The sequence below is a fragment of the Salmo trutta genome, chromosome 40 (assembly GCF_901001165.1).
Source record: "Salmo trutta chromosome 40, fSalTru1.1, whole genome shotgun sequence".
NCBI lineage: Eukaryota > Metazoa > Chordata > Actinopteri > Salmoniformes > Salmonidae > Salmo > Salmo trutta.
The window spans coordinates 10479018-10500126 of record NC_042996.1 but is presented as its reverse complement, the minus strand read 5'-3'; the positions used below and the strand labels follow the sequence as shown (position 1 = coordinate 10500126).

At 47.1% G+C, this 21109-nt stretch overlaps 1 protein-coding gene across 5 annotated transcripts in view; it reads left to right on the top strand.

Annotated features, from left to right (window-relative positions):
• The window catches only part of syt1a (synaptotagmin Ia), a 211074-nt gene that overhangs the window by 162860 nt on the left and 27105 nt on the right, over positions 1 to 21109 (top strand). For 4 of the 5 annotated variants that reach the window (XM_029741910.1, XM_029741911.1, XM_029741912.1 and 1 more), the window contains 2 exons: positions 10314 to 10486; positions 13648 to 13773. In XM_029741910.1, coding sequence (XP_029597770.1) covers positions 10314 to 10486; positions 13648 to 13773 — 299 coding nt within the window. The remainder of the gene's footprint in view (positions 1 to 10313; positions 10487 to 13647; positions 13774 to 21109) is intronic. The other variant, XM_029741913.1, reaches the window with a different exon arrangement.

Below are 21109 nucleotides of genomic sequence, written 5' to 3'. Positions count from 1 at the left end.
TCTCTCTTTCGCTGTCTGTATTTGGCAATGACACGGTGGCAACCAGCCCATTAGGCTTTGGAACAACCCATGTACCACCTCTCTCCCTAATTATCACATTGTGTGATGTGGACAACGACTAAATAAGGGGATGTTGTGTGCGCCTCAGACAGAGATGCTATCTGAAAGCAGCCCCCGAAAAAGCCACTCCATTATAGTAGAGTTCAAATTACAGTTTTTGCTCCAGCACTCAGTCAGAACTAGAAAACGAGTGGCTCCGCGCCGAGCGCTGCCAGTCTGATGAATGCCCACCGACGTGTTTGTGCCAGGGAATATCAATACAGCTACTCCCAGGATGGGGACAGGGCATTAATAAGGACTATTCAAGGGGAGAAGGCAGCGGGAATAAGACAGAATCAATCCATTGCCATAGCAAATTATTCATTGTGGGTATTTCTACATAGAAATAGATGGTTATCTACAAGCCTTGGCTCCTGGAGGTAAAGCTGAATGCATGGGGTTGTCAGAGTTGGGCATCTTGTGCTGTGTCTCTGGTATAGCTCAGAGGAATGCCTTGTGACATTAACAAAGATCCATGGATTAATCTCCAAGCCAGAACCTCCTCTTCAGCCCCATCTGTTGGCTGATGCTGCTCGAAGTGGCTGGAGTTGAATTTCATCCCTACAAAAATCTTCAGTGTTTTCTTGATACATTTTCCCTTCTCAAAAGTATTTTAAACCACCAAACCTGGTTTTAAAAAACAATTAAGCAACACCACATGGAACAACGCCTCTCCCCATGTGACCTACTTGTTGTGTGTAAGTACTGTCATGTATGTGTAACTGATAGATGCACGCACACACATACATTTCAAAACATGAACATGTAGTGTATGGAAATTGTAAAGTCTTTTGTCTGTAATGTATTTTTCGTCACGTGCCGAGTAAGACTAGCTGTTGCGATTGGCGTCAGCTAATGGGGATTCTAATAAATCAAATCAAATAATTTCTCATTCGCTGTCTCAAAACTATTTCACACCAAGGAGGACCTACAACAAAGACGATGTTATTAAAAGCATTACTTCCTCCATTACCTGCTGTAGTTCCATCCGCAATCCCAGCATGCATTGCCACCACAAGGATGTTTGTAGAGATTAATGCAGACTGTCCCACTTTTCTCTCTTTCAAGTTTACCACTAAAGGTTTGTGGTCAGACTACTGACAGTATTGGCTTGAATGAAGTAATGTGTATGGAGAACGCCATGTCATGCCATAGCGAGCGCCACATAAAGCCAACGACCACACTCAGAGGGGTGTATCCACTGCAGCTGTATCTGTTTGTGTTGGGCCGCACCACATAATGAATTTTCCAGCCCTCCCTTTAGAAAATTACATTTCTAAAAACATGTATTTTCAATGGCTGTTGATATTAGTGTTTTTTTTCAGACCTGTTTCTGTGGGTATTACACTAAAAGCTATACATACTCATTACAAAATTGACTGCTTTGGATTTTAAAAGAAATTATATGTACAGGTGACTGAAAACTCTAACATTTCAAAAAAATTATTTAGAATAATTACTGAGTAGTTTATTTCACTTAGATTCTGCTCAGAAATGACAGCACCCTTTGAGGATTAGACTGGTGGTAGATCAGCAAAGACAAACTTCTCTGTCCCTCTGTCTGGCTCTAGTCCCGGTCCTCTCCCGGGCCTTGGACTGAGCCAGTAGGCCTGCCATGAGGCAGCAGGAGGGGCTGAGGGGCCAGAACTTAGAGCTAGCAGCCCTCTTCGGACCAAACTTCTTGCCCCCCCCCGCCCAACCGGGCCCATGTCAGGAGGGTGCTCCATGGAGTGCAGGGGGAGATCTCCCCTCATCAACAGTGTGATGCTTGACCCTTTTGAGATTCCCAGTATGCTACCTCCCACCTCACCCACCCCCAGAGTAGCCTTTCAAAGAAGGGAATCAGAGGCCTGGTCCGAAACTCAATCACTTTCTTCCTCATTAGTTTTACATAAATCTTAACACAAATACCAGTTTGTGTAGCTAGTTATTTTTCTCTGTTACATATTCATCCTACCCCATTTGCAGCTATTGTTGCACTGTCATTGTTGTTGTTCCCACAGTTGGAAAGGGCAAGGACTGGGGGTGCTGCTCTTGTTGGCATAACAACATGTAATGTCAAGGTTAATTGACCAACAGTGTGCTGTCACAATATATTAGTTTGTGTTGCCATGCCTATTACCCTGATACATCATCATCACCCCCCCTCCCCCCCTCCCTGCCCGCTACTGTTGCCAGTCTATTGGATCCTTTGTATGAAGATGTAAGGAGGCACGTATCTCCTCCTATAATATACATTATATACTGTACATCAATATTACTTTTTAACGCTGCATTGTTGGGTAAGGGCTCGTAAGTAAGAGCTCGTAAGTAAGAGTTTCACGGTAAAGTCTACACCTGCTCTTGTCAGCACATGTGACAAATACAATTTGATTTGAACAATACCCATCAATATAGACTATACACATCAATAATACGCATCAATATTACATTAATATTTACATCAAAACACTAAAAGCAAAACACAATCATAGAAAACAAACATTATTCAGTAAAAAGGTCCTCAATCAGGGTTTTAAATTGTCCCAGTGGCACCAATTCATCCAATTTTAGAGAGCCTTGGAGATTATTCCACTAAGGTGAAGAAAAAAAACTGATTTACCTACCTGTAACTCAGCGGAGATTGAAGGGGTCTCCAGAGTTAGCCATCCCTAAGACCAGGTCTGGTATCTCGTACGTCTATAAGTTAACAATGAAGTTACAGAATGTAGTGATGTGTACTGAACGAATCGTCTATAATAAACACTAGTGCACTATGATAAACTGCATCCAAAGGCTAAAATACAGTGGCAGCTGCATTCATATAGACAATACCCCATAGTCTATAACCCAGAAGGAATTATTTGTTTTCTGCTATTTAATTAAAGTCATACAGATTCCTTTAAAATAAGCTGTTTTTAAATAGAGCCAAGAGTCTCTTACAGATGAAGTTCAGTAAAATGGCGGACTTTGTGAGAGGATTACCTTTCAGTTACTGTAACCTTTTCTTCTTCATCCACAGAGAGTATGTCTGAAAAGATGTGTTAGAACCAAAAGTCCCTCATCCTGTTTGCATTGTTCCATGTGTCAAGAGTTCCATAGCCTTTGGCAGTCTGCAAGGTTTTGTTAAAAAACCCTGTCTGATAACTCAGCTGTCATATTTCAGTGGTCCCCATTCCAGCCGGTTATCAGATCAATTCTGTCTGGAAGAAAAAAAACATAAGTTTGATAAGAAAGCGGGGGACTCGGAGCGCCAGACAAATGCAGCTGGAGCCTCCTTGTTCAGAGCGAATGAACCAAAAGGCCCTGCTGTGTCCTTGAAGGCATCCGGAGGACGTTGATATTCACAGCTGAAAGCCGAGGAGATGTCTCATTGTGTGGCGTCGAGGCACATTGGCTGCCGCTGACTGGATGGTTTTTGACTACGGCGGCAGAAATGTGATTTGCGCCTCTCCTCCGGAGCTGTGAACACCGAACACGCATTCCATCATCCAGCGCCTGCAACATTTTCCGTTCGCCGTTGTGTGTGGCAGAACGAGAGATAACTACTGCTTAAAGTTGAAATGCGGTGCACCCGCTGGCGTCGCGGTCTCAAGAGAGAATAGACACACCATGTAGTTAATTAGGGAATGCTTTTATTGCTTTCGGGGACTCAGGTTATTTTAATTAAGAAACACAAAAGTGTATTTCAGTATTAGACACATGCCCAATAAAATAGATAAATAAGGCCTGGGTTATTGCATTGGATTTCACAGCAGTGGGCTGTGCATTATATCAGTTGCGTACCACTGATGTTAACACATTGTAAATAACCACAGAGGGTGGCAGTACCATTTAAACATATTATATTTCATGATGCACAACGGAATCCAATTGCAGTGCAGTCTGCCTCGTCAAATGCCAAATTCCACTGTTATATCAGTTCATTTATTTAGACTCCTGCAGTGTCATTGATATTAGAAATTATTTTAAAAAGTGTCACAGCTTTGCGGTTCCTTCAGTGGGACGATGACTTACCATCCCAGCTTTCAGGCCTGAAATAGGCTCCTGTGATATCTCCGACACTTCCAATAAAAGATAGTCTGCCAGGCTGTGTGGAAAAAATGGCCAGTCAAACACTGGAACGCGTGGTGGTATCCCAAAGGTATCAGTCTCAGACCGCTGCCCCTGCTTTGGCCAAGGAGCAGAGGAGAGGTTTTAAGCCCTAAACCTGTGACTTTAGGGTCAACCGAGGATGTCAGAGTCAGTGACGGACAGTGAGGTGTTGTCACGACTTCCACTGAAGTCGTTTCCCCTCCTTGTTCGGGCGGTGTTCGGCAGTTGGCGTCACCGGTCTTCTAGCCATCGTCGATCCACTTTTCATTTTCCATTTGTTTTGTCTTGTTTTCTTACACACCTGGTTTCCATTTCCATCATTAATTGTTGTGTATTTAACAGTCTGTTCCCCCCATGTCCTTGTGTGGAATTGTTTGTTTGTAAGTGCTTGTACACTATGTTACTGGTGCGTGTCGAGTTTTGTACCCATGTAGGTTTCTTTTTGTCTTGCCGTGGGTTTTGGAATTAAAACTGCTCCGGCTATTACCTATCTCTGCTCTCCTGCGTCTGACTTCACTGCCACCAGTTCCGCAACCCTTACAGAATTCCACACCACCCATATGGAGTCAGCAGGAGCAGGTGCCCCTAGTATAGGGGTTGAGGAGCGCGTCCTGGAGCAAGAGGCGATGATCCACCATCTCAGCACCACCATGGACCGCTTTGTCCAAATCATGGACCGCTGGGAGAGACAGGGAGTTTCTCCAGCGCCTCCCCCAGCACAACAGGGGCCTCCACTTCTCGCTCCCCCTGCACCCGGTTCCAGTGGGATTCGTCTCACCCTCCCCGGGGAGTACGATGGGACGGCTGCCCGCTGCCAGGGTTTCCTGCTGCAGTTGGATTTATACCTGGCAACCGTCCACCCGGCTCCTTCGGGCCATGAGAGGGTGTCCACCCTCGTCTCATGCCTCTCGGGGAAAGCCCTGGAGTGGTCCAACGCCGTGTGGGTGGAAGGAGATGCGGTGCTGGACCACTTTGAGGAGTTCATCTGTCGTTTCCGGGCAGTCTTCGACCACCCGCCCGAGCGTCTTTTCCACCTGCGGCAGGGGACGAGGAGCGCACAGGAGTTCGCTTTGGACTTTCGGACCCTGGCCTCCGGAGCGGGATGGAACGACAGGGCCCTGATCGACCACTATCGCTGCAGTTTGCGCGAGGACGTCCGTTGAGAGTTGGCCTGCAGGGACACCACCCTTACCTTGGACAGGTGGACTGTTGGAGCATGACCTGTACGCCAGGGCTGAGAAACGTCTGTTCTTTCAACAGGCCATTTCCTTCCTAGGGTACCGCATTTCCACCTCAGGGGTGGAGATGGAGAGTGACCGCATCTCAGCCGTGTGTAATTGGCCGACTCCCACCACGGTAAAGGACGTGCAGCAGTTTCTAGGGTTTGCCAATTACTACCGGAGGTTTATCCGGGGTTTTGGTCAGGTAGCGGCTCCCATTACCTCACTGCTGAAGGGGGGACCGGTGCGTTTGCAGTGGTCGGCTGAGGCGGACAGGGCCTTTGGTCACCTGAGGGCTCTGTTTACCTCGGCTTCCGTGCTGGCCCATCCGGATCCCTCTTTGGCATTCATAGTGGAGGTGGACGCATCCTAGGCTGGGATAGGAGCCGTGCTCTCTCAGCGCTCGGGTACGCCACCCTGTGCCTTCTTCTCGAGGAAGCTCAGCCTGGCGGAGCGAAACTATGACGTGGGGGACCGGGAGCTATTGGCTGTCGTCAAGGCTTTGAAGGTGTGGAGACATTGGCTTGCGGGGGCTAAACACCCTTTTCTCATCTGGACTGACCACCGCAATCTGGAGTACATCCGGGCAGCGAGGTGACTGAACCCTCGCCAGGCAAGGTGGGCCATGTTTTTCACCCGTTTTGTTTTCACCCTTTCTTACAGACCAGGTTCCCAGAACTGTAAGACAGACGCACGGCTGTATGACACAGAGGAGTGGCCCATGGATCCCACCCCCATACTCCCGGCCTCCTGCATGGTGGCGCCGGCAATGTGGGAGCTGGACGCGGACATTGAGCAGGCGTTGCGTGCAGAGCCCACTCCCCTCCAGTGTCCCGCTGGGCGTCTGTACATTCCGTCTGCTGTCCGTGACCGGCTGATCTATTGGGCCCAAACGTCACCCTCCTCTGGTCATCCAGGCATTGGTCGGACGGTGCGCTGTCTGAGTGGGAAGTACTGGTGGCCCACTTTAGCATGAGGGTGTATGTTTGGATGTGAGGGTGTATGTTTCCTCCTGCTCGGTGTGCACCCAGTGTAAGGCTCCTAGGCACCTGCCCAGAGGTAAGCTACACCCCACCCGTTCCACAGCGGCCATGGTCACACCTGCCGATCGATTTCCTGACCAATCTTCCCCATCACAGGGAAACACCACGATCCTGGTTGTTGTGGATCGTTTCTCTAAGTCCTGCCATCTCCTCCCACTGCCCGGTCTCCCTACGGCCCTACAGACTGCGGAGGCTTTGTTTACACACGTCTTCCGGCGCTACGGGGTGCCTGAGGACATAGTGTCTGATCGGGGTCCCCAGTTCACTTCGAGGGTCTGGAGGGCGTTCATGGAACGTCTGGGGGTCTCGATCAGCCTTACCTCGGGTTTTCACCCCGAGAGTAATGGGCAGGTGGAGAGAGTGAACCAGGATGTGGGTAGGTTTCTGAGGTCTTATTGCCAGGACCGGCTGGGGGAGTGGGCAGCGTTCGTGCCCTGGGCAGAGATGGCCCAGAACTCGCTCCGCCACTCCTCCACTAACCTCTCCCCCTTCCAGTGCGTACTGGGTATCAGCCGGTTCTGGCTCCTTGGCATCAGAGTCAGACCGAGGCTCCTGCGGTGGACGACTGGTTCCGGCGCGCGGAGGAAACATGGGACGCCACCCATGTTCACCTTCAGCGTGCCGTGCTGTGCCAGAAAGCCAGCGCAGACCGTCACCTCAGTGAGGCTCTCGACCCGAAACCCGCCCATGCCCCGCCGGAAGTTGGGTGCGCGGTTTGTGGGGCCATTTAAAGTCCTGAGGAGACAGAACGAGATGAGTTACAGGTTTCTTGTAGGTTTCTTTTTGTCTTGCCGTGGGTTTTGGAATTAAAGCCCTCCTGCGTCTGACTTCACTGCCACCAGTTCTGCAACCCTTACAGGTGTTCTATTATATATAGGTATCGATAATTACCATACTAATGTAAAGTGACAGTTTTACCGTTAAAACAATTATAACAAACAAGTTTCAAAACAATATTTCGTATTTTTCAAATGTTTTCTTCAACAACTTTGTGAGCAGCAGCAAACCAGTTTTTCGGAGACCACAGCTCAATAGGGCGAATTCAAAATTGGGTGGATCAGGGGAGATTGTCACTGCCATTAGTACACCACTGTGGCAAGGCCAAAGATATTTTAGAGCGTCACTCAATGTTTTTCCTTAAAGGAGAGTGCTTATCGATTTTGTCAACAGCGCATTGATTTTGTTCTCTCCCCCTCCCTCCTCTCTGATGGCGAGGCGGTGAGGGAAATTCAGTGAAGCGCTGGCGAGCCAAAGCCCCAGGGAGAATAGACCATCATATATTTCTCCTGTGATGGTTCTTTCTAGTGGCCCGCAGATATAGAGTCTTCAAAGTAGCACTGAAAGGTGACAAACGTTGGAATTACAATGAAGCCAATTGCCACCCAGTGTTCCATACGGATAGAGTTAGTAGTACCACAACAGGTTTCTGAGTAGTGTACAGAGAGGAAATGTACTATGTAATCTTTACTGTGGTCGTAATTGTTCTGTAATTATACTGAACAAAAATATAAACGCAATATGCAACAATTTCAACGATTTTACTGAGTTGCAGTTCATATAAGGAAATCAGTCAATTGAAATAAATACATTTGGCCCTAATCTATGGATTTCATGACTGGGTAGGGGAGCAGCCATGGGTGGGCCTGAGAGGGCATAGGCCCACCCACTTGGGAGCCAGGCCCACCCACTTGGGAGCCAGGCCCACCCACTGGGGAGCCAGACCTAGCCAATTATAATGAGTTTGTCCACACAAAAAGGCTTTTTTACAGACAGAAATACTCCTCAGTTTCATCAACTGTCTGGGTGGCTGGTCTCAGATGATCCCCAGGTGAAGAAGCCAGATGTGGAGGTCCTGAGCTGGCGTGGTTACACGTGGTCTGCGGTTGTGAGGCCGGTTGGACATACTGCCAAATTCTCTAAAATGACGTTGGAGGCGGCTTATGGTAGAGAAATGAACATTACATTTTCTGGCAACAACTGTGGTGGACATTCCTGCAGTCAGCATGCCAATTGCACACTCCCTCAAAACTTGTTTGACAAAACTGCACATTTTAGAGTGGCCTTTTACTGTCCGCAGCACAATGTGCACCTGTGTAATGATCATGCTGTTCATTCAGCTTCTTGATATGCCACATCTGTCAGGTGGATGGATTATCTTGGCAAATGAGAATGCTCACTTACAGGGATGTAAACTAATACGCTTTTTGTGCATATGGAACATTTCTGGGATCTTTTATTTCAGCTCATGAAACATTGGACCAACACTTTACATGCGTTTATATTTTTGTTCAGTATAGCGTGGTTGAATTTATTCAGGTGGGAAAACTGTTCAATTATCAGATCCTTCAGTGATAAAGTAAATCAAACCAGCCTGAATCTACCACACGGTCTCCATCTTGTGCGTGGTAAATATTGACAAAAACATAGTTTGTTCGCTGATGGGCCTGTTGGTGGCCCTCTCTGTTGAAAGGTGGTGTGGGTTGCAAGGTGTTTGATGTTTGTGAGCAGAAGCTGTAATTATTATTAGCCGGACACTGTGTTTCTGTCCTCATTATTTACAACACGTCTGGCCACTCTGATACTTTTAACAACCCACTTTTGGGCCGTGCATAGCTGGTGGCTGTGTGTGTGTGTGTGTGTTCTGTTGGGGAGAACTGCCTGACTCCTGTTGTTTAGATGGGCGTCCCTGTTAGTCAACAGGCTGTTAGAGTGATCACTGTGCTGTGGTGCTGAGCGGCTCCCTGTCTGCCTATGACAGCACTGACTGGAGCTTTCAGCTGGACTGTTTAGTCCATTCAGCCTTATATAAAATAGGGCCTACAGTGGGGAGGAAAAAAACATGTCATTACATTCTCAATTAAAGTAACATAACGGTCCATGGCTGTTTTAGTATCCATTGCCAAGTAGGTCACATCCACGAGCAATGCTAAGAAATTGACTGGCAACGTGACAAAAGCTCTCAAAGAAAGTTCTCAGAAACTGGCTAGTATGAGATGAATCTGAGACAAACGTGTGAATAGGAACTCTCTTAGAGAGAGAGAAGTGTCAAAACCCATGAACATGATGAGTGGTCATGCAATCACTGACTCGACACGGTCACGCTACAGTTGGTAACTCGCTCTCCAACAGGCCCTGCAAATTACCTCTACACCCTGACCTGTGTGCCCGTGATTGGTGTGAAAGTATCAGTTGTCAGAGAGAAATGTTTTGTTTAAATGGCAAGTGGAAAATACCAACCTCTGGTATTTCCACTAAATTGGCCGAGGATGCTCAGTGAACCATCGGGACGCTTAAAACGTCTCTGTTCGAGGGCAATCGTTAGGAGTCCATGTCTAGACTGCAGATCGGGGACGCAGCCACCCACCACTGTTGATCAACGTCTTCTGTCTGCACATTACCTTTACATTTGAGTCATTTAGCAGACACTCTTATCCAGAGTGACTTACAGGAGAAATTAAGGTTAAGTGCCTTGCTCAAGGGCACATCAGCAGATTTTTCATCTAGTCAGCTCGGGATTCGAATCAGCAACCTTTCGTTTACTGGCCCAATGCTCTTAACCGCTAGGCGACCTGCCGTCCCACATCCTTATGTCTTTCTCTATGTCCTCATTCACTCCAGCTGCTGCTGCAGCCGCTACCTTCAACAAGTAGTCTCACCGTCCCGCCATCAGAGTCATTTGTTAGATGCATGGAGATGGTGAACAGGCATTTCTGGTCAGCTTGTTTGAAACAGACAATGGTGCCATATTCTCGACGAGGCACTTTTGGTTGTTTGAGAAAAGAAAAATGAGAGCAATGGTGCAGTTTTCTTCATCCAGGTATGGCCCCATCTTTGACATAAGCTCGTCTAACCTGGGTCCCTGTCTGTCCCTCTCCAGTGCCAAATTGGGCCATCGTCTCCATCGCCTTCGTGGCCGTGGTCCTGGTCCTCTCCTGCTGCTTCTGCATCTGCAAGAAGTGGATATTCAAGAAGAAGAACAAAAAGAAGGGCAAAGACAAGGGCAAGAATGCCATCAACATGATGGACGTGAACGACGGTGCAAAAACCGAGGTAAAGACTTTGTACTACTGCCATTGAACGTTATTGATTAGAGTTAATAGTTTGTTAGTCAACAGTAGTATTTGATATTGCCAAGTTGTTTTGTATTTTCTACTGCATCATATATACTGTATATAACTTACCTTTTACTTCAAGGTAAAAAAAAAAAAAAAAACATTTTTATACATTGCGAGTCTCTTTCATTTTATCTGTGACTGACTGTAGCCAGAAATGACATCACTGACTTTTATTACACTTACCTGGCACCTGGCATACATTGATGATTGAAACCTATAAATAAATGCATATACAGTATATTTCAGAATAATAATCTTCACATTACATAGCGATTTCACTATACAATTTATCAGACATACATATAGGGGTGGGCAATCGTTTTGGCTCGAGGGCCAAAATTCAACGGAGGGCCACACAGATTTGTTTTAGATACTTTGTATCTAGTTTTAAATGTTCAAGTGCGGCCTGGAGTGTTTTTTTTATAACCCCAAATAATTGAATGGGCCCGCGTGCCGTAGTTTGACCCGCACCTGGTTTAGGCCAAACTCTCCCCCAAGAAGACCAGTGGATACACATGACACACGACTTGTGTTGACATTGTTGCGTCTGCGATGACTCCTCCCCATCCACTCTGATTGCAGGACTGTTAAGGAAGCCTGCCGTTTATAATAGCTTCAGAGAGAGAATTCAATCTCTCTTTCTGTTCCTCTCAGTATTTTAATGTGTTAAGAACAATGAGCGCTGAGTACGGTATGCTGTATTGCCAGTGGTATCAACCCAGAGAAATGACATTAGCTAATTACCAGCGAGGGGAGGGAATTAATTCCGCCCTCCCTCTCCAACGCACACAGAGAGAATAGGGAACACACAGCTCTTTAACCCCAGTTAGAATGCTAATTGCATTAACGAAGGTTCTCAATCCCCCCCCCTGACAAAGTCTGTTAAATTTGCAGTCTGTCCACGCCAACACCGCTCACATCATCAATCAGGGACATTGAATTGGGGTGGAGAACAAAGCCCTGTGAGATGATGTAGGAGTAGGGAATTGAATAGCTACACAGGCCAGAGATGCAGAGGTGTTACACAGTCTGATAAGGAGTGAGCTCCACAGGTTTCATCTGATTCATACCAAAGAGCTTATTGTTTAAATGCTTACAATTCTTTGATTTGTAGAGGCCTCTGCCTCTGCCTTGTGTCCTTGTTCCTAGTAGCAGTTGGTAAGCTTTATAATAACACTGATTTATCTTAAACTTATACCCATAGAATTACAATGACTTCAATCTAGAATGAATTCTATTTAGATACACCACTTTTCCTGTACTGATTTAGGAGCTGCTACAACTACACGTCAAGCAATTAGGCTACGCACTGCCAATACAACACCCCTATCGGTTACATATGCAACACACCTATTGGTTAGATATTCTAGAGGCGGGGCCATGGGCTCCCGAGCGGTCATTTCTCCTGGTGTGCCCAGACTCTTGTGTTAACTCCTGTGTGTGGTTGTTTTAATGTGTGTTTCTTCCTTCTATGTCCTCCTTATCTGTGTTGTGTCTGATGACTGTGCGGGATTGTCACTGGCGGTAGGTTCCCAATTGTCGTTGGATCCTCCTTAAGCCTGCTGCTCTGATGTTTTGATAGCCTCTTGACAACAACTTACTCCTATAGAACCAAATATATGTAACTATGCATACAGTACATGTATATCTGCTCTATATATGTGCGTAGTCTTGCACATGCACATATATATGTATGAAAGAAGCCCTGGGCGTGCTTTAACAAGGTTGAACCACATTGATTCTCCATCTGGTGCCTTTTCAATCTTTGCTTTGCATTTCAAAACAAGATGTGCCCATGAGCTAAAGTAGAATGGTTAAGTTTCAAGGTTACTGCTTTTGAAACCTGTAGTAAGGTTTAGACATACAGTAGCTTTACATTTCACATACATTCACCTGAAGCCAAAAGGCAGATTGACTTGACATTGACTTAACCCAGTATAATAGCTAATACACATTGTGGGTGTTGAACATGGCTGCCTATTCTGCTATACTCCTCTCCTCTCTGTGTACAAGCAATAACGAACAAACAATTTCATTTTTTATAGTTTTGCTTAGGGAACAATTGACAATAGGTTTGCTTGCACCAGGAGGGGACTCAGATGGGCCGTACAAATTCCAAACATATCAATGTTGTTCAGCCTTGATGCTTTCACACCAGCAACCTGACCACTAATAGGGCAGGCCCCCATCACCATGACAACATCTCTTACCAACACCTACCTACCTACTGCTGGCATGATGCTTATAGCTTCCATCGGCGTGGGGGTAACACATGCAGCTGAGGGCTCTGACAATGCGATTGTGTCTCCTGATGGGTGAATGATAAGTAAACTGAGAATGTGGGGGTCACAACCAGAGTACTGTTCTGTTTACTGAGAATGCCCTGCATGCAACAATGACAGTCTGACAATGTCTGATCTTTGGAAGGCAACTTTGACACTGAATGTACTTGAGAGCTAGTTTTTGCCTCTTTAATCGCATGCTTATCAATAACAAACTGACTGCCCCCCTGCCTCGAACCCGCCTCTCCACTACCAGCATCCCTTCAGAACCAGGCTAGCGAAGGAAAACTCACTCTTCTTCTTCTTCATCACTCTCGCCATCTCTTGACATTTCCTGTTGATTTGTTTTGCACCACAGACTGATCTTCTTGAAATAACATCAAGGGAATTGTCGTTTGTGGTTTGCAGAAGCTCTCTCTCTCTCTCTCTCTCTCTCTCTCTCTCTCTCTCTCTCTCTCTCTCTCTCTCTCTCTCTCCTCTGCCTGCCCATTACTCTCATCTTTTGGCTCTATCATTTGATCTCTCTCCCCCCTAGCCTCCTCATTCCAAAACACCCACAGATTGATTGAACCGCATCATGGGTCCTGGCCCGAGGCTAGCGCATCACCGAGCATGTCCTGGTGTTAACAGCTGTGGTGTTTTAGTGCTTGCTCACCCCATTATAATCCCCCCAAAGAGAGGCAGCTTTTTTCAGGAGACGGGCTCGCTGGCACACCCGCTGGCAGGCCCGGGGCGGGGCAGGGCAACAGCCGTCTAAGGGGCTGGCACAGGCGACACACGGAGGGCACTGACTGTTGGTGGGTGTCTCCTTCAGGCCTTGAAGGATGAGGATGACGCTGAGACAGGCCTGACCGATACGGAGAAAGAGCCCGAGCCCAAGGAGGAAGAGAAACTGGGCAAATTACAGTTCAGCCTGGATTACAATTTCACCGAGAATACGGTAAGGGTCCGCCTCTGATATCCACTCTTACTGTCGTTGTGTCGTTGTTGTCCGAAACGTCTCTCCTTCGTAAGTATGGTCACCCCCATCTTCCTCTGTGGTTGGTCCATCGACTCATCAATCCATTTAAAAAAACACTGAGAAAATGTTGCCTACCCAGGTAATGCAGGACCTACTCCTACTGTTCATTGTTGTATCACCACTGTTTATTATTAATGCCTATAACTGCAGCCTGCAAACTAGTCCCCTCTGGAATCCATCTGCTGTATTTTCCCCTTCCCTTTTAAAAAGCAGAGCGACTTGAGGAGCAGACCAACTTCCAGATGTTGTGTGACAGATCATAGAGGAGGGTTGAAGGCAGCGTGGAGAGGAAGCTCTGCTGTCCTTCACTGGGGCCCTGCTATCTCCCTGTCATTAACAGTGCTGATGGACAGCCTGAGATTAGCCACTCACACACATCTGTCACTCTGTCTCGTCAACGTGGCCAGGAGTTTTCATTGGCTCACTGGGTTAGAGCATGGTGCTAGCAACACCAGGGTTGTGGGTTCAATTCCCACATGAGCTGAATGGATAGTATGTTGACAGTTCTCTGTGGATTGCTTTGTCACTTTGGGTGAAAGTGTTCGCTGACCTGCCATATTATATTATCCACACGTTCTGAACATTAGAGATTCTCCACATGCATCACAACTTTCCCCTGAAAGACCCTCAAGCACTCTGTTTGTCTTTAAATGAAAATGCTTTAGCGAATGTAGTGATGGTAACAGACAGTAATGATGCTAATCATGAGGATTAATAATCACAATAATCCCTCACGCACTCAGTTGTTATGGCCATAATAGTCATGGTCATTATCATAATATAACTGAAATGTATTCTGATAAAGAGCCTTATTACCATTTAAGACTAATGCACTGAATGCTAGTCACATTACTTATTTTATATATTGCGTCCAATATAGCTATCTACATTCCCAGTAGTTTACTGAGCTGTCATGCAGTGTAAAACAATACCAGCCTGTTCTGTTCTGTGAGACTGTGATTACAGTGGTCCATTAATAATAAGCCCTGTAATTCCCTAATGGATCCATAATGAGTGGATGGCAGTTGTCACTGTGTGTGTGACAGAAACCTGGATCATTGGGCCCGGCGCTCACTGACAGTACCCAGCTCTGAGGCTGAGAGACAAAGCCAGGGAACCAGGGACTATTGTCAGTCTGACCCACTTTCAGTTCAGCAGCAGCCACAGTAGAGAGCCACAGAGCCCCCTACTCACTCAGCTCCTGTGTCTTCAGATCAGGTCCACAGAGTAGAAGCAATCACGGTGAAAAGACTGCCCTAGTCTGAGGAAGAGTGGCTGGCACAGGTGATTGTTCCACTAGTTGTTCTCTTGTCCTCTGCTGAGAACTTTTAATTATTCCTACCCATTATATTGGGTAGGAATAATTAAAACCACAGTTTTTCCCCATTACCTTTCTCTGTCTCTCCAAATGTACTTCTACCATTGACCTCTGAAAGAGAATACATTCTCAGAGGTTCCTGCAAAAAGCAAGAGAAGACAGGAGGAATATGACAGCTCCTTTCACATCCCCTTGGGGTTTTCGCTTTCTCCTTTGAAGTGTGCAGTGTTTGTGTGGCTATGTGGAGCTGTGATGGTAGGGAGGGACCAGGGAGGGAGAATCGGAACAACTGCTTTCAGGACGTGCTGCCCGGGGCTTAGTCACAATTGCAGGTGCACACCGTTCTCCAGCCTCCCGTCAGCGGGCCAATACCACACACACAGGGAAGGGTTACGACCCGGCAGGCCCTTCTCTGTGACAGGACACTGCCCCTCCGTTAAACACACACAGGTTTACAGACCTGGGGAATGTGAAAGAAGCCAGATCAGATGTTCAGTATCGTGAGGATCATATAACACAAACACAGATTGGAATAGTACCCTTTTAATAAACCAGTTTATTAGTACCTTTTAATAAACCAGTTTAGTAGTACCCTTTAATAAATCAGTTTAGTAGTACTCTTTAATAATCAAGTTTCAGTGGTGGAAAAAGTACCCAATTGTCATACTTGAGTAAAAGTAAAGATACATTAATAGAAAATGACTCAAGTAAAAGTAAAAGTCACCCAGTAAAATACTACATGAGTAAAAGTCCAAAAGTATTTGGTTTTAAATATACTTAAGTATCAAAAGTAAATGTAATTGCAAACATATACTTAAGTGTCAAAAGTAAAAGTATAAATCATTTCAAATTACTTCTATTAGGCAATCTAAACGGCACAATTTCTTGTTTCTTTTAATTTACGGATAGTCAAAGGCAAACTCCAACACTCAGACATAATTTACAAATGAAGCATTTGTGTTTAGTGAGTCTGCCAGATCAGAGGCAGTAGGGATGCCCAGGGATGTTATCTTGATAAATGTGTGAATTGGACCATTTTCCTGTCCTGTTAAGCCTTCAAAATGTAACGTGTACTTTTGGGTGTCAGGGAAAATGTATGGAGTAAAAAGTACATTATTATTATTCTTTAGGAATGTAGTGGGGTAAAAGTTGTCAAAAATATAAATATTAAAGTAAAGTACAGTTACCTAAAAAAAAAAACTTAAGTAGTACTTTAAAGTAGTTTTACTTAAGTACTTTATACCACTGTCCAGTTTAGTAGTACCCTTTAATAATCCAGTTTATTAGTACGTTTTAATAATCCAGTTTAGTAGTACCCTTTAATAATCCAGTTTATTAGTACGTTTTAATAATCCAGTTTATTAGTACCCTTTAATAATCCACTTTAGTAGTACCTGTCACGTCCTGGCCAGTATATAAGGTTAATTGTTTTGTAGTTTGGTCAGGGCGTGACAGAGGGTATTTGTTTTATGTGGTTCAGGGTGGTGTGTTTGGTTTAAGGGTGTTTGTTTTAGTAATTCCGGGTGTTGGTTTGTTTAGGTATTTCTATGTGGAGTCTAGTATGTCTGTTTCTATGTCTGGTGAATTGGTGTTGGGACTCTCAGTTGAAGGCAGGTGTTTTCTATCTGCCTTTGATTGAGAGTCTCATAAATGAGGGTGTGTTTGTGTTTGTGTTTTGTGGGTGATTGTTCTGTGTTCAGCCCTAGGCTTTGCCAGACTGTTTTGTTGTTCGTTGGTTAGTTCTAGTAGCTTTGTTATTTTGTATTCAGTTGTTTTTTGTAAGTTAATAAATCTAAATATGAGCATACACGTACCTGCTGCATTTTGGTCCTCATTCCCCGACGACAACCGTGACAGAATCACCCACCACTCAAGGACCAAGCAGCAGAGGAAGGAGCAGAAGGCGTTCGAGTTGGACTGGCGGGAGAAGTGGACTTGGGAAGAAGTTCTGGACGGGGCCGGACCTTGGCATCAGGCTGGGGAGTATCGCCGCCCGCAGTGGGAAATAGAAGCAGCCAAGGCAGAGAGGCGTTGGTACGAGGCCAGAGTGGACGCGCTGAAGGAGATGCACGAGAGGCACCCCCAAGAAAATTTTGGGGGGGGGCACACGGGTAGTTTGGCTAGGCGAAGGAAGAGCCGGAAGCCAGCTACCCGTGGTTATATGGAGGAGCGTATGAGGTGGGGAGCGCCATGTTTCGCTGAGAAGCGCAATATCTCACCCATACGCACGCACAGTCCGGTGCGAGTTATTCCAGCCCCTCGCAGGTGCCGTGCTAGAGCGGGCATCCAGCCTGGTAGGAGGATGCCTGCGCAGCGCATCTGGTCGCCGGTACGCCTCCGAGGACCAGGCTACCCAACTCCCGCTCTACGCACGGCTACCATCAGGCCCCTGCACAGCCCAGTCTGCCCTGTACGAGCACTCCGCTCGTACAGGGCTACTAGTTCCATCGAGCCAAGGCGGGTTGTGCAGGAGGTAAGATCTAGACCGGCTGTGCGCCTCCATAGCCCTGGGTTTCCAGCTCCTGTCTCTCGTGCGGACCCGGAAGTGCGTCCACCCAGTCCGACTCGTCCTGTTCCCGCTCCCCGCACTAAACGGCAAGTGCGTAAACCCAGCCTCGTCAGTCTACAGTCGTCGGAGCTGCCCGCCAGTCAACAGTCGTCGGAGCTGCCCGCCAGTCAACAGTCGTCGGAGCTGCCCGCCAGTCAACAGTCGTCGGAGCTGCCCGCCAGTCAACAGTCGTCGAAGCTGCCCGTCAGTCAACAGTCGTCGAAGCTGCCCGTCAGTCAACAGTCGTCGGAGCTGCCCGTCAGTCAACAGTCGTCGGAGCTGCCCGTCAGTCAACAGTCGTCGGAGCTGCCCGTCAGTCAACAGTCGTCGGAGCTGCCCGTCAGTCAACAGTCGCCGGAGTGGTCAGACTGCGCTGAACTGCCGGAGTGGCCAGACTGCGCTGAACTGCCGGAGTGGCCAGACTGCGCTGAACTGCCGGAGTGGCCAGACTGCGCTGAACTGCCGGAGTGGCCAGACTGCGCTGAACTGCCGGAGTGGCCAGACTGCGCTGAACTGCCGGAGTGGCCAGACTGCGCTGAACTGCCGGAGTGGCCAGACTGCGCTGAACTGCCGGAGTGGCCAGACTGCGCTGAACTGCCGGAGTGGCCAGACTGCGCTGAACTGCCGGAGTGGCCAGACTGCCCTGAACTGCCGGAGTGGCCAGTCTGCCCTGAACTGCCGGAGTGGCCAGTCTGCCCTGAACTGCCGGAGTGGCCAGTCTGCCCTGAACTGCCGGAGTGGCCAGTCTGCCCTGAACTGCCGGAGTGGCCAGTCTGCCCTGAACTGCCGGAGTGGCCAGTCTGCCCTGAACTGCCGGAGTGGCCAGTCTGCCCTGAACTGCCGGAGTGGCCAGTCTGCCCTGAACTGCCGGAGTGGCCAGTCTGCCCTGAACTGCCGGAGTGGCCAGTCTGCCCTGAACTGCCGGAGTGGCCAGTCTGCCCTGAACTGCCGGAGTGGCCAGACTGCCCTGACCTGCCGGAGTGGCCAGTCTGCCCTGACCTGCCGGAGTGGCCAGTCTGCCCTGACCTGCCGGAGTGGCCAGTCTGCCCTGACCTGCCGGAGTGGCCAGTCTGCCCTGACCTGCCGGAGTGGCCAGTCTGCCCTGACCTGCCCGAGTGGCCTGTCTGCCCTGACCTGCCCGAGTGGCCAGACTGCCCTGAACTGCCGGAGTGGCCAGACTGCCCTGAACTGCCGGAGTGGCCAGACTGCCCTGAACTGCCGGAGTGGCCAGACTGCCCTGACCTGCCCGAGTGGCCAGACTGCCCTGACCTGCCCGAGTGGCCAGACTGCCCTGACCGTCCCGAGTGGCCAGACTGCCCTGACCGTCCCGAGCTGCCAGACTGCCCAGACAGCCTGGAACGGCCTGAGCCGGAGCCGCCTCCAATATAGGTGGGTTGGGGAGGGGGGGTGTAGCACAGTGCCGTCGTTGACGGCAGCCACCCTCCCTTCCCTCCCTTTAGAAAGGGGGAATTTTTCTTTTGGGTATTGTTTGGGGGTATTTATATTTTTTTTGTGTTAAGGTGCTTCTGGGGTAGCACCTTTAAGGGGGGGGTACTGTCACGTCCTGGCCAGTATATAAGGTTAATTGTTTTGTAGTTTGGTCAGGGCGTGACAGAGGGTATTTGTTTTATGTGGTTCAGGGTGGTGTGTTTGGTTTAAGGGTGTTTGTTTTAGTAATTCCGGGTGTTGGTTTGTTTAGGTATTTCTATGTGGAGTCTAGTATGTCTGTTTCTATGTCTGGTGAATTGGTGTTGGGACTCTCAGTTGAAGGCAGGTGTTTTCTATCTGCCTTTGATTGAGAGTCTCATAAATGAGGGTGTGTTTGTGTTTGTGTTTTGTGGGTGATTGTTCTGTGTTCAGCCCTAGGCTTTGCCAGACTGTTTTGTTGTTCGTTGGTTAGTTCTAGTAGCTTTGTTATTTTGTATTCAGTTGTTTTTTGTAAGTTAATAAATCTAAATATGAGCATACACGTACCTGCTGCATTTTGGTCCTCATTCCCCGACGACAACCGTGACAGTACCCTTTAATAATCCACATTAGTAGTACCCTTTAATAATCCAGTTTATTAGTACATTTTAATAATTCAGTTTAGTAGTACCCTTTAATAATCCAGTTTAGTAGTACCCTTTAATAATCCAGTTTATTAGTACGTTTTAATAATCCAGTTTAGTAGTACCCTTTAATAATCCACTTTAGTAGTACCCTTTAATAATCCACTTCAGTGTAGCTGTTGGCCCCATTGTACACTTGACTCAACTGGTCCCTCTGAGAATTTTCAAATATGATGAAATATTCAGCTAGTCTGAATCTGACTGTTTAACTCTTGACTGTGGACATTTGTCCTGTACGTGTTGTATTCAACAATGGAGGTGGTTTCACAGCAGAATATCTGAATATCTATATTTGAGTTTTGTAATAGTTAAAACCTAGTAAGCAAACAGTCTTCGTCACAGACCTCCAGTCCCATCATCCTCTTAGAGATGATGGAGATGAGTCCAGGTGGGTGGAGATTCACAGTAAATGCAGTGTGACACCGAGTAGCAGGACTCCTGACATTGCTTCTCTCTGGACAACTGTAGGGAAATCTAATGGACAGCATGTCAGTATTAATCGACACACTTGCATAGAGATGTCTACTGGTTAACATTTTGAGCTCTACGGACATTTTTTTTAAAGCTACAATACCATCACAGTGAGGTCTTTAGTAAGTGACAGGCAGGATAATGTACATACAGTGCCTTTAGAAAGTATTCACACCCCAGAAACAGAGTTTAATGGCTGTAATGGGGGAAAACTGAGGATATATCAACAACATTGTTTAACCTAAATGACAGAGTGAAAAGAAAGAAGCCTGTGCAGAAAAAAAATATTACAAAACATGCATCCTGTTTGCCAAAAAAATGAACTTAATGCCCTGAATACAGAGTGTTATGTTTGGGGCAAATCCAACACATCACTGAGTACCACTCCTCATATATTCAACCATGGTGATGGCTGCATCATGTTATGGGTATGCTTGTCATTGTCCAGGATTAAGGAGTTTTTTAGGATGAAAAGAAACGGAATAGCGCTAAGCACAGGCAAAATCCAAGAGGGAAAACCTGGTTCCGTCTGGCTTCCAACAGACACTGGGAGACAACTTCATCTTTCAGCAGGACAATAACCTAAAACACAAGACCAAATGTACACTGGAGTTGCTTACCAAGATGACATTGATTGTTTCTGAGTGGTACAGTTACAGTTTTGACTTAAATTGTCTTGAAAATCTATGGCAAGACTTGAAAATGGCTGTCTAGCAATGATCAACAACTAACTTGACAGAGCTTAAAGATTTTTACAATCCAGGTGTGCAAAGCTCTTAGAGACATTCTTAGAGTGACTCACAGCTG